Raw genomic sequence first — 18324 nt, 5'->3', positions numbered from 1 at the left:
CAGGGTGGTTGGTAACTAGTGGTACAAGCGGAAAGGGGGTGGTTCTACGCGAAAAAAGAAGTCGAAAATATAGAATAAAAAATTTTTTTTTAATTTTTTTTTTAATTTTTCCATCGAGACAACGATCTACAGTGAGATCCGTTATAACGAGACGCGATAAAGTGCACGCGTACCGAGCGAAAATTCAAAGTCGATTTTCTCGAAAACAAAGCCTCAAACGAAAAATTTTTATTCTATATTTTCGACTTCTTTTTTCGCGTAGAATCACCCCCTTTCCGCTTGTACCACCAGTTACCAACCACCCTGTATATATGTACTAAGTGAACTTAGTTGCCAATCTAATATAAAAGTATTAAATATATGTGTACATACCTAATTTGAAAGTTGTATTTTTATTACCTTTTTGTTGACAATAATAACACATAGTTAATATTAGTCCATAATTAATATTCATTTAAACAATATTCGATGAAATTGAACAACTATTACGACGATTCGATGATTTTTAAACATGTTTGTCGGGAGCATAGTTTTGAATAACTTTTTCCTATACGTGTAACCGTTGGTCGGTCATAGTTTCCGAGTATTTGCAAATGTTATTGATACCCTATAAAGTTGCGTCCGTGACAGCATACGAATTAGTATACGTTCCTGGCAGCGTTCCAGCGGCGGGTATAATAACCCACCCAAAACATAACTCTTATCTTTTATTTATCGCATATATAGGCGAGAACTGTGCAAGCTTGAGTATAGCTCCGTACCCAACTGCATATGCGAGATTGTAAAAAATGTTTGGTATAATACAATTAAAAATGAATATCATCAATATATTGGGTTTGGGTAATTTGGATTATACACTATAGGTAAAAGACTACATATTTATTTATATATATACAGTATACATATACGAATGCGTAGACATGATTATTTCATTCTTTTTTGTTTCAGCAAATGATTTCTCAACGCAATCTGTTTTTCCTTAAAAGAACGTTTCACTTTTCCTTTTATTTTATGCTTTAACATTTGGAAAGTTTTAGTTTTCTTTTTTTCGCGATTTGTTTTACTACAAAGTGGGTTTTGTCGCCCATCTTTATAACCAAATCTTTCTCTTCCTTCTTGTCCTTTCTGTAAAAAAGCAAAACAAAAACATATTAATCTAAAGTAAACAATAAATACATAAATTAATTTAGAAATATATTTCTTTTTATCCTTTTTTTTCATTTTACTCATATTTATTTTTATTTTAAGTATTTATTTTTTTTTAAGTGATATTAAATATACTTAACAAAAATTTACTAATACAAAACAAAATATTAATATTTTATTTAATAATTATTAATGTGATTAACATGATTAATAATTGTTAATTGTTAATATGACAATAACAAAATTTGTTAATATAAAAGAATCAATGTAATTGAATTCCTTTAGTTTGCAGTGAAATTGAAACATACCTTCACAGACTCAATGCGAGCTTGTTTATCATGTTTTCGCTTTTTATAAATATTTTCTATATCTGTTAATTTGACAAATTCTCCAGTTTCTTTATCATTAGGGTGAGCTCTTTTTAAACCGCGCTTGGCGTACGTTATTTGTTGTTTTACTAATGCTGCATCTATTTTCATGAAGTCTTCATCGGTCAATAATCGTTCGTTCGATACCAAAGTTGCCTTTTCTCTTTTCTCTGCAGTGATTATCTCGTTCTTTTTCACTCTTGAATCTTCTTGTGTTTTTAGTTTTAATCGTTTCTTTTCAAGTTTTGATAACCGACGACATTCTTTTCCTTGACTTTGATTTGTAACATTATCAATTTCTGTGTTATTTACATTAGATTTAATATCATTATTTTCACATACTTTCATTTCTGTTTCTTCATTTTCGCTCTTTTCAACAACATCTTTGTTATTATTTTTTATGCTTTTTTTTTCTTCCTTCTTTTCCAAATTCTCTTCTTTTCCTTCTTTTTCATTGTTGTCATTATGATCATTATCATTATCATCGTCGTCGTCGTCGTTATCCTCGTCGTCATAGTCATCGTCATCGTCATCGTCGTCGTCATCATCGCAATCTCCATTATTTATAGAATCTATATCAATCCATTCATCATCACTATCCTGTAATCATAATTTTATTAATAAAGCTTCTCTTATTAAGGCTAATATTAGATAAAGATAAATAGTAAATTTACTTTCAGTATTTTCACTTACATTATTTTCAATACCAATTTTTGAAATCTTTGCGATATTATCAGCCTTATTGTCGAGCAAAACTTCAGCACCTGGTACAAAATCATTAGCTGATATTTGACCATATTTTTGAATACTTAAGGTAATGTTCGTTTCCGTAGGGCGTCCTCTATCCTTCTTATGCAACAATTCAGGTATCGAATTTCTGAATAGAGTAATCAAAGATCGTGCAGCCATCATCACACTTCGTTCTTTGTAATATTTGTATCGTGCTAAATCCTGTAGTAAATCTCCATTCATAACTAATGGACATCGCGTACATATCTCTCTAATAGCATTCAACCTGTATTTAAAATAAGTTTACATTAGATAAAATGATAAAATGTTTTGAAAACATAAATATATACATATATATATATATATGAGTCATAAATATATACAACATGTCCCATTTTAATCTCCCCAGGCAAATATTTCAAAAGATATGAGAAATATAAAAAAAATGTTTAAAACGAAAGTTGTAGCATATTGAGGGAGACATATTGTGCTGTAACGTATTTGATCTTGTTTGACATTGAAAAATCTTTTAGAGGTCACCCGAGTTTTTAAATTGGAACCTATATTTTTAAGTGCATTATCTTATAGCTGACATCAGGATGTTTCCCAAATACTACCTAAATATATATTTTACACAAACCATTACAGAAATATGATTCCTCAAATTCGATATTGCATCGCGATAACGCGATATATATGCATCTCGAAGAGGTTGCACGAATTGGAGGCTGGATATTGTACATCATGTCATTTTTTTATGTTTCTCATCTTTTGAAATATTTGCCTGGTGAGATTACAATGGGACACACTATATATACCCTATAGCCATAACATCAGCTGAATTTCGTTCTGTGACAAAATTGTTTGCTAGTGTCTTCAGAATTGGTTCCAATACATCAGGTGGTACAAGTTCATGAGAGGCTTGAGCGATAAATTGTAAAAGTTTTGTTACTTCTAAAATAGTTAAAAATAATACATCATTATAGTCTATTTTCTTGTAACAATAATTTTCTAATAATAAAATGACTACCTCTTTGATGTGGCTGCAAAAATCTTTGTAGATAAGGATAGAAATTTAATAAAAATAGATTGTGCAAACCAATAAGCCTTGAAATTACATCTAAAGCTAATAATTTAATTTCAAATCTGTCATTATTTTTTTCCAACTGTTTGAATAATTTTTCTGCAAAACCTTGTGGGTCATGAATTAAATGTAATGCTGAGAAATTAAATCTTGGTGCTTTTGTTGCTTTCTTCTTAGACTTCTAGAACATTTAAAATTTACATATATATTATTTGCAAATTGTATTCTGGTATCTATTAACTATTAGTGACTTACTGCTAACAGTTGTTTTGCTTTTGCTAACTGTTTCTCGCGTTTCTTTGTTTTTTTATTTACTCTATTAGCCATTATAATTTCTTTAATATTTGGTTCGCTATCGCTGTCGCTCTCCTCATTTTCCTGTTCTTCTATACCTGTGCCCAGAAAGAATTTCAAGCAAGCAACCATAACTTTGGTTGCCTTCACAAAGCATCCTGTTGCCAGAACATTTACAGTTTTCGCATCATTCCAAATACTTTTATTATATAATTCTATCATGATGTCTGTTGACATTTTTGCACTTCTGACATTAGAGTCTTTTAACATTGAAAACATAAAGTTTTGTAAAGTTGTATTAATTTTCGTATTCTTTTGTTTAGCGTTCACATTCTTAATATCAGCAATAATGTGTGTTTGAAGAAATTGCCTTAAATTTTTATCTTGACATCTTAGAAGTTCAAAAAATAAACTCAGAAGTACAGTAGGTTCCAGAAGAGATTTGTTACGTAGTTGAATCAGAGCTTTACAAAATGTCTATAAAAAAGGTATACACTTTATAAGAAAGAGAAACTCAATTTAAACTTTATTTAATATTGTTTTTAGTGCTTCACACTTACTAATCGCATGTCATTATCAAGTACTGTATTATATGTTTGCAGTACATCAATGATTTCTTGAGGAAATGATTCTAATATATTTGGGTAACAATGGGCCACCTACATTTAAAAAAAAGAATTACATAATGAAATTCTAATTTAAGTAAAATAATAACAACTCATGTACAATATGTAAAATTTATACATATGTATTTTGTGACATGAGATAATAAGTATACGATAATAATTTGTGCTATAAGTTATCCATTTGTGAGAAGAAAATAATATGTTTATAAATTTTAATGTTTTATTTCTCATGAAGAATTAATCAAGAAATACAAAATTAAAATAAATAAATTTGTGTAATAATTAGGTGGTTTTAGTTAACGCATTCTTGGTCTAACATAAATTATACAAATAATTTTGTATATTAAATCCAACAGTTTTAGCTATGACAAGAATAAAATCATATGATACGCAACACTTGAGTTTTGGTTCATTCAAATTATAATTTCCTACAACTGATAGTAAACCAAGTTGACACATAGATGGAATCTGTGAAAGTAGGTTAGCATTTATATCAACTTTTTCATTAAGAATTGCACAAAAAATAGCAATCATTCTAGATACTGGAAAATTGTAAGGTCCACAAAAAGCATTTAACATTATCTTTTTTTTATCAGTAATTCTCTTTTTCCTCTTGAATTTTTGTTTCATAAATATATATTTATCTTCTTTTGCAGGATTATATGAGGCCAAATATGATGCAATTAACATATACTTTGCATAATATGGTAATTCAAAACTTAATGCCAATCTCGTTGTTGATTCAATATCTTTAGATAATTGATTATCTGTTGTAAAATCTTCAGAGGAAACTCGTAGATAAATGACTTCTAAATTTGCTTTAAAAGTAGCAGAAATATTTCTCCATAACAAAGCAGTATCATTTTTTTTAGACTGATCAAGTTTAATGGGTTCTATATATTTAGAAAAATTTATTTTTGCCATGTAACGAAGTTCATTAAGATCTCGACAGAATCGAAAAAATACAGAAAGAAATAAATTTAAATAATTTTTGTAAAATGCATCTTCATAATCACATGGCATACTTAAAAGTAAAATTTCAATTAATTCATTTTTTGTATATTGTGGAAAGTGAATTTTAAATGGTTCGTGTATACCAATCTTGACACGAAACTTTTCCCACACTACATCAGTTATAAATATTACACAAACATTGACATTTGATAATTCTCTGAGCTTTAAAAATGTAGGTAATAAACCAATATCAATATCTCGTAATTTATCACACTTATCGAGTACTATTATAATCGGCCGAGTATCATTCATAGAAATTTCTTTAAGACTTATTATAAAGTCAACAAAATTATCACATTTGTGTTGCACTTGATTGCTAGTTGGAAAATTATTAAAACATAGTGACAAATCACCCAGGATGTACTCAAATATATGTCTATTGGCTACATGTTCTATACAATTAATAGTAGCTACATTGTATTTTAAGTAAGAGAGCATATTTTGCACTACTAAGGATTTTCCAGTAGCTACATGACCATAGACAAATATACTATGTGGCATTGGTTCATCAGAATAACCAATTAAAGAATACAGTTGCATTATAACTTTTTTGCGACATATGATCTTTCCATCTAAATATTCCAAATATTTCTCCATAATTACAATCTTTAAAGTTTTCTTACTAATAAGCAATTTGTAATAATATTACAATAAACAAATTATTTCCTTCATATACTTTGTTAATTATACCTGCAAAAAAAAAAGCATTTTTCTAATATTTGAGACTATTACAGCATAAAGATCATGAAACAAATGTATACTTATTAGAATTATGAAGTATAGTCTTCCAAACTATTATTAAAGTTACCTGTGCCAAAAAGATGACTACTTCATCAAGGCTTTTATTAAACTTATTTGGTGCTAAACGAAAGACTTCTAAAATTGATTTGTAATGCTGATGTTGCTGAAGGAACTGTAAAAAGATTAGAAACCATATTAAATACATTAAATAAAAATATTGCATTGAAGACTTACTTCTTCCTTGTAAGATTCTGGATCACGTTTAATAAGATTTTGCAATTGCGGAAGATTTTCTGGTAACTGATTATTGTGTCTCACCATTTTTTCACCTAAATTCATACATAAAAATAAATTTATACACATATAGATTATAAATTATAATTATTATATATATATTAATAAATTACTTATAACAATATATATATTTGATACAAATAGATAACCCGTAAAACATATTAAATAATAATAATTTTGCAAGTTTATTTAATTTTCAATAACAAGAAGATATAATCGAATATATTATAATTTTTTTCTTCGATTGAACTTTACTACGATTATAGAATTTAATAATATTACCTAATATTTACACGTGTTTCCTATATAAAACATGGTTAACCAATTTGAATATTGTCAAACAAATTTATTTCCAGATAGAATTGTAACTTTTATGACAGATAAAATACAAGTCTTGCACAAAATAGAAGAAGGATTATCTTAAAAAGCAATAATAAAAAGTTCAAGATAGAATATATTTACCATTTGAATTTTCGAATGAAACCGTTAATCTAAGCTAAAGAGTAACCTTACTTTTCGCCTATATATACTATATATTTTATGGTAGGTATCTTGACGCGATCTTTGAGAAAATGGAAAAGATTTTACCGCAATTTTTTGCAACTGGTTAATAATACCTACAAAACCGACAATTATTTATTCGAATACATTATAAATACGGAAAAAGCAAAAAAGAATTCATCATTAAAAACTATTTATAACTATATATGCATAGGTAGATGTTTCAATATTTATATATAATTTACGTGCGAGTATATTGTGTATATTAAATGGCATACACACATTAATAGTCAATTTTATTGATAAATTTTAACTACCGATAAACTCAGATCAATCCATAGCTCCACTTTATTTCTTTCATAAATATTTGTGATTAATAATATGTATATATTTTTTTAAATTTGTGCAGAAAACGACAAATAAACGTCAGTAAGAATCATGAGTAATATGCATATAATCACTACGGAAATGGACGAGGAAATATCCGCAGATGAGGAAGAAATTCTCGTATATGTAGAATTTGAAGGGCTTGTTGATGGTAATGTGTTTAGTGAAAAAGAATTACGATTGGATATGATCGGTATAGATACAGAACATCCTATAATGCAAATTAATGGAAAGGTAATTATAAAAAATATATATATAAATAAATAAAAAAGATCAACATTTTACAGATTTTGTATTATATTTTTGTTTTTAACAATTTCAGTTTTATGAGGGTTCCTATGAAGATGTTGTCGGTACTTATATGTTCTTTACAAAAAATGATAATCCCATGGTAGATGACCCTGTCTTTGATGCTGCTCCAAATTTTCAATATTTTGCTAAAACCAGAAAATTTCTAAAAATGCAAAGAATCTTTACAAAATCTAGAACAGAAGTTCTAGGTGATTCTGAAAATAATGAGTGTATTCCAAATCCAAATACACTTAAACAAGCAGGAATACCTTTTCAATATCAAGAAGAAGGTACCAAAAACAGCAGTAGCTCAATTTATTTAATATTGCATATCTTTATTACAATTTTTCCTGTTTTTATAGCTCTTTTATTTTGGAAGACTCTGCGAGATAATAGGTTAAATGCATTACATTCATATTTAGAAAAACAACGAATCAGACAAGAAAAAAGATCTCAAGGTATAATATTAGAGTCTGAGTCTGATGAGGATAATCCATTTGCTATATATAACCATAAGGATGAAGTCTCTAATTTTAATAAGTCTATTCATGTTGATGCAAAGAAGGAATTAAGTTGCTGTGATAATCAAATTGATTCAAAATGTATGTATCCTAACGAAATTAATGATCAAACTTCAAACACCACTGAAGACAATTGTTATAAAAATCAAAAGAAACATAAAATTTCATTAGAATCTGAATCTTCAGTCTCAAAAAATGATAATCATTGTTTAATAAGATCTGTAAAAGGTTATAAGACTAAGCTAGCTCGAAACAAACAACTAAGTGTGAGTCGAAATAGACAAAGCATAGAATTCAAAACAAAATGTATGTCATTAGAAAAACATATGGATGATGATGAAGTGTCAAGTTTGAAAGACACATCTGATAAATCTAATATTGCTAAAAGTTTTAATTCATTAGAAATTAATGAAAATGAAAATACAGAAGGAAATAACAGATGTGAGATCATATTAAATGATTAAATAAATCCATAAAATGTTAAAATTATAAAAGAACTTAAATGAGAAGGAAAGATGAAAGAAATTTCACAATAATTAAAATAGTTGCAAAAGGACATTTCCAATCGCATGCAACAATAAATTAACAGGAATGTACATAAAGTTATTGCGAATATGCCTATAAATTAAGTAATATACAATAACGAAGTTAATATCACTGATATTCATTCAAATGAATAACATTTATTTATTTCTTAATCTATATTGCTTAATTCTACTTTTCTAACGTAATCTAAAATTAATATAGTGGTATTTCTATACTAAACTTATTTATCAAAACATAACAAAGTAAGAAGTAAGATATTTCTAAACAATATGTTTCAATAAAATATTATCAGTTTCTATTATTATATACCAAATAGAGCGTACCTTATTTAAATTAATTTTCAAATACTGAATTACTTTTTAACATTACATTGTATTATATTAATTAATCAATTAATATATATAAAGAAATCAAATTTTTCAATGCTGGAGACACGTATTTCTGATTTAACATGTATAATTTACTATTCATAAATACATAAATACAATTTATTTTTTACCATTCCAAATCACTAGGAAGTTCATCAGGATAGTCTCCTGTCAAACAGGCAGTACAATGACCAATATAACTACTTTCACGGTTATCCATACCAAATCTTACGGCTTTTACAAGTCCGTCCACTGAAAGGTATGTTAAACTATCAGCTCCAACATGTTTCGCTAATTTCACATTATCCAATTTATTAGCAATTAATTCTTCTCTTGTTGGTATGTTAATTCCCATATAACAAGGGTATTTTAATGGAGGGGAAGCAATTCTAATATGAACCTGTAAAGAAAAGAAAGATTTATATATTATTTGTTTTTTCATAAATTTCAAACTAATTACAATACTGGTGATACAATAACGTGGATATCAAATTTAAACAAAATAGTAAAAAAAAAAAGGATTTACTTCTTTCGCTCCTGCATCGCGAAGTAACTTAATAATAGGTCCAATAGTATTTCCTCTAACAATCGAATCATCTATAAGAATTAATTTTTTTCCTTTTACATTTTCTGATAAAGCTCCAAATTTTTTTGCCACACCAAGTTGTCTGAGTCGTGTACTGGGCTGAATAAACGTTCGGCCAACATATCTATTCTTGCACAACACTTCCGCAAAAGATATTTGAGACTGTAAATTAGTAATACATATATGCAGTTATATGTTTTATAACTTTATATATATATAATTATAAAATTATATAATTATAAAATCCTTATAAATTAATAACTCTACCTCTCTGGCATAACCATGTGCTGCTGCAGTTCCAGATTCAGGTACTGAACTAACTATATCTGCTTCTACCGGAGATTCTAAAGCAAGTTCTCGTCCACATTGCATGCGAACAGAATAAACCATTTGTCCTATTATGAGAAATAAAACAAATTACTTACTATAATTATATATTCTAAAATTTTTGTTATGTTACATTACTTTCATTTTATTATAATGTGATAGATTACCTTCAAAAATACTGTCGCTACGTGCGAAATAAACGTATTCAAAGATGCAAAATGCCTGAGGCTTTTTGTCTGGTCTATCAACAATGTCTATAGTTTTAATACCTTCGCGCGTTAATTCTACAATTTCTCCAGGAAATACTTCACGTACGTATCGTGCTCCAATACTTAAAAAGCCACATGATTCGGACGAAATAACCCAACCTTCAGCTTCATCATCATCATCTGATTCATTCCCTATCATATGAGAAGATTTTGTTAATTTCGATTAATCATTGAAGGATATATTTATTTCATTCACAGTAATAGAAAGAGATTTATCTAATGTGATATATTATAAAATTCTGACATTCTATTATAAAGTTTTTATTATAATTGACGATATAAAATTACCTAAATTACCAATTGGTACAATTTTTCCAAGACATAATGGACGATTTCCATATGGATCTCTAACACCATATATCTTATCCCTTTGCATAATTACTAGTGAATATGATAATGGTGCTAATTGCATGAGGTGTTTTATACGTGCTGGCCAATCTGGGCCATTAACTTCACCTTCAGGAGGATTCAAACAAAGTGCTTGTGTTATTAATTCGGAATCTGAGAGAGTCGATAAACCAACTCCACGTCCTAATACCTAACAGCAAATCAAAAATTATCAGAAACAAATATTAAATTAATATGAAAATATTTCTTGTATATTTTCTACAGATAGAAATACCATTTTTCTTAATGATTCTGTATTCACTAGCTCTCCATTGTGTGCAACTGCTAATGCTCCATGTGCAGTATGAACTACAAATGGTTGACAATTAACTTCTTCACTAGCTGCGCTTGTACTATATCTAGTATGACCAATTCCAAGATTTCCACTGAGTTTTTTCATGTTTTCATCATTGAAAATGTTATTAATCATACCCATACCCTTGTGGACATGAAAAGATTTTGAACATACACCTTCACTTGTAACAATGCCTGCACTTTCTTGACCTCTATGTTGTAATGCTACTAAACCTATATAAATATTAATGATACTTATTATATAATATTTTCTAAAGAAATATATCATAGTAAATGCATTTATAAATTTACCTAAACAAATCACTTGAGCAACGTCAATTTGTGATGGCCAGTCACCTGCAGCAATGCATCCAAAAACTCCACATTCATGTGTGAGGCCAGTCATTGTTTGACCTCTCATTTGTTTTTTAGTGCACAGTACTTTATCTCTTTTACTTTCTTGAGGTACTATTTCAGTGCAAGAATCTGCTTGCATATTACAAGATATTTTAATCATAATCTGGAAAACATTAATTTATCAGATAAAATATGAAATGAAAAATACTCTCAAGATATATTACTTTATCATACTATCCCATAAATTGAAACTTACATTTTTAAGTATAGTAAAAGATCAATTTCAGATTGAAACTTCAAGAAGTTAAGGTAATATACTATATAATATTATGCAATAATGAAAAGAAAACAGTTTTCTTATATTGTAAAGCATAGCAGACCCTTGAGATTTCTTAGGAATTATCAATAATGACCCTATATAAACTATTGACCCCTAATAAACAGATAGAATTCTTCTTTCAATGTTATTACTACATTTTTTAATATATTTGCTTAATCTGTATTTCGCAACTGATTTCATCATTACATCCCTGATGCTATACATACTGATATTGGTATATGTAGAAAATATTTACAAGTTAATCTTGCCACTTGATGCAATATTGTAAAATATATTAGTAAATAATTATTTTAATCAGAATTATAGCAATCATGAAATATGTAAAAAAGAGGAAGAAAGAAGGTAAGTTTTTTCTTCAATTTATAATATACAGATTTTACTATCCAAAACTTAATATATTCTTCTTTTATAATACACATACGCGTACGTGCATGGTTGTGTGTATGTATGTAAATCATTGGAACAATAACGTATTCAATATGAAAAGTTATGAACGATAATAATTTTACCAATTTATTTAATATTCAATCAATTAAAGAAATTAAGTTTGTAATTCTATTACAATTGCAATCTTTTTATCAGAGACTGTACCTACTTGTTGAATATGATCCTCGACGCTGTAATAACAAATGTAAAAGATAAATTACATCTAAATTTTTTTCATATTATTTCTCTTATGACTAAATTTATTTTATTGTGTTACTTTAATGGATTATCATTGGATTCGATCACTCTATCAAAACATTTTCATTCAAGTATACAAATTTGAAACTATGTATTCATACATACCACGTGCGTCAGAAGTTTGAGCCTTCGGGTCTGTCAGCTTGAAAGAGATTCGCATGAGATGTTTCTCGACTGGCTTTAGAAATACGAATGAATATGCTGGTCAATGGAAATTTGTTTTTGACTGGAGGGGTTAGCTTCTTTAGTTATTATCTTACTTTTAAACTCTTTGACTGCTTGCTTATATTTATTAAAATATCGGATGTAACTTGCTAAAGTTTTATAAAAGATCGATTATAATCTGCCGTTTAATCAATATATCTACGCGTACATCAAATTTAGCTAAGTGATTATTATTTTTTAATTTGTCATTATAAATGATTTTATAGTTATTTCAATTTTTTTTTATGTAAATTAAACTTTCAGTAAATCCAAATCATAGAAATCCAAGCTTATATAATGATAATAATATATTATAGCATTATGTTGTTTATAAGAACTTTCTTTTTCATGATCGAGCTGTTTATGATTGATTATAATCTTATTATGACTTTTTAGTATATCAATTTATATTTATGACACGTGATATGTCATTTCTAAAGAACTTTTAAAACTAATTTATATGTTTAAAATAAGCATGTTATTAGTGTTACGTACCCCTATAGCATTCGATAATTTTATTAGTTTTTAAAATAGCAAAATTTATTCAAATTCCTTAGATTAGTGAATTAGAGCATTTGGTTTTTTTATGATCTCTTCAAGAATTTTTCTTCATATGATACACACGATATTCATAGATCTAACATGTAACTTATATAAAGATTATTTATAAATTTACACCAATCAAGCGAAGCATAGTTTTGAAAGAGGGGATCATTAAAGATCGTTAATCGTATGGGAATTGAGAAGTTACGAATACGAAGTATTTGCTAAGTGAATCGAAGACAGAAAACATGAAAGGTAAGTATCTACTACAAAGTGCATTATATTTAAAAGAAAAATGAGAAAAATATGATTTTAAAAAGATGAAGTGACTTTTTTTTTTGGTTTAATCTATCTGTTAGAAATATAAGTTAGAAAGTATTTTATTTTATTTTCGATATTGGAGATTTATATTCATCTTCCAGACAAGTATCTTTTATATGTTTGTCTGTTTGAATACATAAAGGATACAAAATATATAATAGATAAAATATGCAGACATATAATTTATATTTTAAAAATGTAATCATACGTGATTATAATATTTCATTAAAGATTATTGCTGCTATTAAATATATAAATTGTCTATTTCGTTGTTTTCAACTAATTGAAAAAAAATTACAATTAATATGTTTTTTTAGTAGTATCACTTAATCTTTTAATATTCATAATATTTTAACCACAATACAAAACGATATATATGGTACGGATGTATGAAATATTATGGAATGCTTTCATAATCTATATATCCTATATATATTCTTAAATGGACAAATTTTATGTGTTCAATAATATACAAATTATTTTATCTTTATATGGCTCATTATTTAAATATTCATATTTCTAAATCCTACAACTTAATATCATACCATATTAATTATATTGATTTTATTCAATTTATATTAAAACTGAAATGATATTATTTAATATTAAATTTTTATTAGATATAATAATTTGTTTTCTGTAAGAGGTTTCATCTCCTTCAATTGCTTATATAATATAAATAATTTTTATATCATTAGAATATAAGTGTGGAAAACTCATAATTGAAGGAAAAACCAAAAAGGTTTATGAAGTTCTAAATGATTCTACTTTATGTCTCTTACAAAGTAAGGATCGTATTACTGCTGGAGATGGTGAAAAATCTCATGATTTAGAAGGGAAAGCTGCAATTAGTACAGCTACTACAGCTAAAGTTTTTCAATTGTTAAATGAAGCTGGAATAAAAACTGCATTTATCGAAGTGGTAAATGACACAGCTTTCATTGCACAAAAATGTGAAATGGTCCCAATAGAATGGGTCACTAGAAGATTAGCTACAGGCAGTTTTTTAAAAAGGCATCAAGGTATAATAATAATTGCTGTAATTATAAAGTTATATATAGATGTTTATTATTTGTTACTTTGTTTTAATCTTTATTGCTTAGGAGTTCCCGAAGGATATAGATTTAATCCACCATTACAAGAAACATTCTTTAAAGATGATGCCAATCATGATCCACAATGGTCAGAGGAACAAATTATTTCTATTGGTTTTAAGTTGAATGAACTTATAATAGGGAAAAATGAATTTGATATTATGCAACGTACTGCACTTGTTGTATTTGAGGTTTTAGAAAGGGCATGGGCAACTAGAGATTGTGCTCTTATTGATATGAAAATAGAATTTGGAGTGAACATAAATGGTGAAATTATGGTAGCAGATATAATTGACAGTGACTCTTGGAGACTTTGGCCATCTGGTGATAAAAGATTGATGAAAGATAAACAGGTATTTGATGCAGTTATCCTGCAAGTGAAGGTATGATATTTTTTTAACTTAATTTCATTACCTTTGTTTTGTAGGTATATAGAAATTTGAATACTGTAACTCAAGAAGATTTGGATACTGTAAAACGTAATTTTAAATGGGTAGCAGATCAACTTGACTTTCTCATTCCACCAGCTAGGAGTCTTGTTGTTATTTTAATGGGATCACCTTCTGATGAAGATCATTGTAAAAAAATAGCAAAACATGCAAAGTCTTTAGGTTTAAAGGTTCAACTTCGTGTATGCAGTGCCCATAAAGGTACTCAAGAAACATTGCGTATTCTTGCAGAATACGAAGGTACTTATGAAAAGGTACATATATTATTAGTTTAAAAAATGAATGGATTATAATTTTTATATTATATTTTAGAGATTTTATAATTTATATTTTGATAAACTTATAGTTATATAAAATAAAATATCGTATAGGTTTTTAAAAATATATCAAATGATATTTTGATACTTATACGTATTTAAAAATATGTTAGAGGTATTTACATTCATTTAAATAACGAATAATAATTACAAGAATAACAGCGATAATAGTCGATTTACTGTATTAAATACAGTAAATAAAGCATCAACAATATTTGAATTCATAATAAATTGAATATCGCTCGGACGTATATTGCGAAGTCGTATAATCATGAAAACATAATGATAAAACTACTGATATTGACGAATATGTGTTGTTTATTTTTGAATTATCACAAGTTTTTCTTCTCTCTTCTAGGTGGTGTTAATAGCTGTAGCAGGGAGAAGTAATGGATTGGGTCCAGTACTCTCTGGAAACACAGCTCTGCCTGTTATTAATTGCCCACCTTTCAATAATATTAATATTTCACAAGATTTGTGGTCGTCTATTAATGTTCCATCAGGTAAATTCTCGACTGTAATTTAATCATGCTATCAGTTTTTGTTATAAAAACATTATTAAATAGAATTTGCTAAATTTCTAGGAATTGGATGCACCACAGTTGCTTATCCTGAAAGTGCAGCATTATCGGCCGCTCAAATTCATGCATTACATGACCATCTGGTTTGGGCACGTCTACGAGTAAAGCAATTGACAAATTACATTACTTTAAAGCAAGCTGATGTTAAACTAAAAAATCTTGTTATATAATATATTGTGTCAAAATTTAATATTACGATTTCACAACTTAATTTTACATATTACATTGTAAACAACTAATTAAGCAATTGTTTGTACAAGTTTATACAAATGAACGTAAGATAAATACCTTAAACCTCTTAATTTCATTTGACGTAAACTTTCTATGATATTTATGTTACTATAAATATATATATATATATATTTGTGGTATTTGGGCTATCATTTATATTTAAGTAATCGACTCGTGAATGAATTTAATTTTACATAAATGTTTGTACTAGCCCTTTTTGTGTATACCGTGTTATTGTTTTTCTTAGTTATCCTTTATTGGTTACAAGTATATAATATTCATTTATTCACATTTGAACAAATTTACGAATAAAATAAAAATATGCATAATTTTGTATGCAGTCATCTTTTATGTATTACATACTTAATCTGAAACAAAAAACTTGAATGATTATTTTGTATCAAACATGTCAATAAAATTATATTAAATCAGTCAGTATACATATTACATGCACTTTATCATTACAAATGTTGACTCGCTAAAGCTTCAATCTTGATAATTTCTTTTGGACAGTTTTCCGTTAAATTTATTGGATCATTTTCTGTTATTAAAATATCATCTTCAATACGAACAGCTAAGCCATAAAATTCTGGTGGCGCAAATCGATTTTTATGATTAATATATATTCCTATAAATGATAAAAAGTAAAGTTATTTTAAATATTACAAATAAATGAATGTTTCTCAAGGTATATTACCAGGTTCCACTGTGATTATCATTCCTGGTTGAAGCTTCAGACTCCTAGAAATCTTCCCAGTATCGTGTACATCCATCCCCAAATAATGGCTTACATGATGTGGGCAATAAGTGTAAACCGCAGAAAATAATTCGTTTTTATTCAAATGTTTTGGTATTAGACCACTTTCTTGTAATCTTTTGCCTAATAAAAAGCACATATCATGATATAATTGATCTAACGATGGTAATTCTTTTAGTTTATGAATTAAAATATTTTGAACATCCAGTACTATGTCATATAAGATTTTTTGTTCTTGAGTAAATGCTCCATTAATTGGCCATGTTCTGGTTACATCAGATGAATATCCATGATATTCACAACCTAATTAAAATTTTAAAGAATAAAGGTACAATGAAGAATAAAATATTTGTCATCTATAGATATGCTAACAAACCTGCATCCATCAAAACCATATCTCCATCTTTAATTATTTGATTGTTAGTAATATAATGGATAATATTGGCATTGTTGCCTGCAGCAACAACTGGTGGATATGCTAAAAATTCTGCACCATTCATTCTACATTCATAATCCACAGTTGCAAACAGATGATGCTCACTCATTTTAGGTTTTGATATTTCTATAGTTTTAGATATTGCTGCTGATATAATTTCACAACTTTTTCTCATTAAATCTATTTCAGATTGTGATTTAATTAATCTGATTTTATGTATTATATTTGTTGGAGAAACAACCATTTGACCACTTGTTATTTTCATTAATTCACATAATTTATTGTGTAAATTAGATTGTGCTACATCAACATTGTCATACCAAATAGTACTTTTTTTATTTTCATTCATAAAAGAAGTAAAAAACTGTTCGAACTCTGTTACTGGAAATGCTGCATCAACACCAAACATTTTAGGTGCTATTTCAATTCCAGTTTTAGGGCCATCCCATAGTTCAGAATGTTCATCTTGTTGTGTTAGAAATAGGGTAGTTACAAAGTTTTCATTTTTTGCTGTAATTATCAAAATACTATTGGCTTCTTGACAACCAGTAAAATACAAAAAGTCCGTGTTTTGACGAAAAACATACGGAATTTTGTCAGACATGTATACTTTGGATGCAGAAGGAATAATGATAATATGTGATTTGCTTAGATTTGTGACACAAGCATATGAAATAATATTCTTTATCAGTTTGTCTCGTCTCTTTTTGAATTCACAAAGCTGAATACCAGGTACAACTTCTCCATTCTTCATTAAATGAGGATGTGTTATTGCTGTTGGTTGACCGCATGATTGATAGGAAATATTCAATGGTTCTTTAGATTGTCGTCGATTTGAATTATTTGTAATGGTATCTAATGAATTTCCTATGTACGTTCGTTGTCCTAAAATTATAATGAATATTAATGCAAAAAGCTTTATGTTTATAACCTTGCACATGCACATTTGGAAAAATATAATCTATTATTTATCGGTACTTTTATTTTTCTTTTTCTTACCGTATTTTTTAATTTGATATGTAATAGAGTTCCTCAAAGTATTAAACATGTTAATATAGTTTTAATAGAAATATTTAGATATACTAAAGATCTTTATGAAAATATTTAAAGAATCTTAATAATCGAAACCTATAGAATCACGCCATGTTATTCAGTAGTCAATATAGAGTTGATTTGTGTAGTACTTTTGTAAATTGTATACAACATATCCATTCTGAGCTGCTACTGTGACAGGCAA

The 18324-nt window shown here is 27.6% G+C and overlaps 6 protein-coding genes across 12 annotated transcripts; 2 read left to right on the top strand and 4 right to left on the bottom strand.

Moving 5' to 3' along the window:
• Positions 1-864: 864 nt before the first annotated feature.
• On the bottom strand, positions 865-6891 carry Mys45A (SDA1 domain containing protein Mys45A). Of its 2 annotated transcripts, none has more exons than XM_069112408.1 (10): positions 6759-6891; positions 6237-6331; positions 6070-6174; positions 4182-4280; positions 3583-4098; positions 3274-3508; positions 3062-3197; positions 2208-2529; positions 1455-2114; positions 865-1125 (listed from the first exon to the last, which is right to left on the bottom strand). In XM_069112408.1, the coding sequence occupies exons 2-10, from the start codon at positions 6321-6323 to the stop codon at positions 925-927; spliced, it is 2361 nt and encodes a 786-aa protein (XP_068968509.1). In that variant the 5' UTR covers positions 6324-6331; positions 6759-6891; the 3' UTR covers positions 865-924. The 2 variants fall into 2 exon arrangements, with proteins under 2 accessions (XP_068968509.1, XP_068968511.1); XM_069112410.1 differs by lacking the exon at positions 6759-6891 and adding an exon at positions 6579-6711.
• Positions 4450-6269, bottom strand: Orc5 (origin recognition complex subunit 5). The gene is made up of 3 exons (XM_069112437.1): positions 6237-6269; positions 6070-6174; positions 4450-5951 (listed from the first exon to the last, which is right to left on the bottom strand). The coding sequence occupies exon 3, from the start codon at positions 5856-5858 to the stop codon at positions 4560-4562; it is 1299 nt and encodes a 432-aa protein (XP_068968538.1). The 5' UTR covers positions 5859-5951; positions 6070-6174; positions 6237-6269; the 3' UTR covers positions 4450-4559.
• A 344-nt stretch (positions 6892-7235) lies between the features above and the next one.
• LOC138179552 (uncharacterized) lies at positions 7236-9926 on the top strand. Of its 3 annotated transcripts, XR_011173078.1 has the most exons (5): positions 7236-7418; positions 7507-7765; positions 7838-8077; positions 9058-9169; positions 9793-9926. XR_011173078.1 is itself a non-coding variant. In XM_069112441.1 (4 exons), coding segments are annotated over exons 1-4 (684 nt in total). In that variant the 3' UTR covers positions 9060-9926. The 3 variants fall into 3 exon arrangements, 2 of the variants coding, with proteins under 2 accessions (XP_068968542.1, XP_068968541.1); XM_069112441.1 differs by having other exon boundaries at positions 9058-9926; XM_069112440.1 differs by lacking the exons at positions 9058-9169; positions 9793-9926 and having other exon boundaries at positions 7838-8619.
• On the bottom strand, positions 9019-12791 carry LOC138179543 (amidophosphoribosyltransferase). 4 transcript variants are annotated; one of them, XM_069112424.1, is made up of 10 exons: positions 12260-12789; positions 12062-12087; positions 11387-11720; positions 11086-11293; positions 10715-11007; positions 10381-10630; positions 9991-10224; positions 9764-9891; positions 9437-9658; positions 9019-9310 (listed from the first exon to the last, which is right to left on the bottom strand). In XM_069112424.1, the coding sequence occupies exons 4-10, from the start codon at positions 11288-11290 to the stop codon at positions 9038-9040; spliced, it is 1605 nt and encodes a 534-aa protein (XP_068968525.1). In that variant the 5' UTR covers positions 11291-11293; positions 11387-11720; positions 12062-12087; positions 12260-12789; the 3' UTR covers positions 9019-9037. The 4 variants fall into 4 exon arrangements, with proteins under 4 accessions (XP_068968525.1, XP_068968527.1, XP_068968526.1 ...); XM_069112426.1 differs by lacking the exons at positions 11387-11720; positions 12062-12087 and having other exon boundaries at positions 10715-10788; positions 10918-11007; positions 12260-12791; XM_069112425.1 differs by lacking the exon at positions 11387-11720 and having other exon boundaries at positions 12066-12087.
• A 144-nt stretch (positions 12792-12935) lies between these two features.
• Paics (PAICS bifunctional enzyme) lies at positions 12936-16329 on the top strand. Its single transcript, XM_069112439.1, has 6 exons — positions 12936-13156; positions 13921-14244; positions 14326-14669; positions 14744-15019; positions 15441-15585; positions 15667-16329. Exons 1-6 carry the CDS (start codon positions 13150-13152, stop codon positions 15831-15833), a joined length of 1263 nt encoding a protein of 420 aa, XP_068968540.1. The 5' UTR covers positions 12936-13149; the 3' UTR covers positions 15834-16329.
• On the bottom strand, positions 15708-18236 carry LOC138179545 (xaa-Pro aminopeptidase 3). Its single transcript, XM_069112429.1, has 6 exons — positions 18087-18236; positions 17028-17972; positions 16592-16954; positions 16349-16522; positions 15952-16262; positions 15708-15758 (listed from the first exon to the last, which is right to left on the bottom strand). The coding sequence occupies exons 1-4, from the start codon at positions 18133-18135 to the stop codon at positions 16356-16358; spliced, it is 1524 nt and encodes a 507-aa protein (XP_068968530.1). The 5' UTR covers positions 18136-18236; the 3' UTR covers positions 15708-15758; positions 15952-16262; positions 16349-16355.
• Between the last annotated feature and the right edge of the window lie 88 nt (positions 18237-18324).

This window comes from Bombus flavifrons, chromosome 5 (assembly GCF_040668555.2).
Source record: "Bombus flavifrons isolate JBK064 chromosome 5, iyBomFlav1_principal, whole genome shotgun sequence".
Taxonomy (NCBI): Eukaryota; Metazoa; Arthropoda; class Insecta; order Hymenoptera; family Apidae; genus Bombus; species Bombus flavifrons.
The sequence above is the reverse complement of the archived record's forward strand: the minus strand, read 5'-3'. Positions and strand labels throughout refer to the sequence as shown.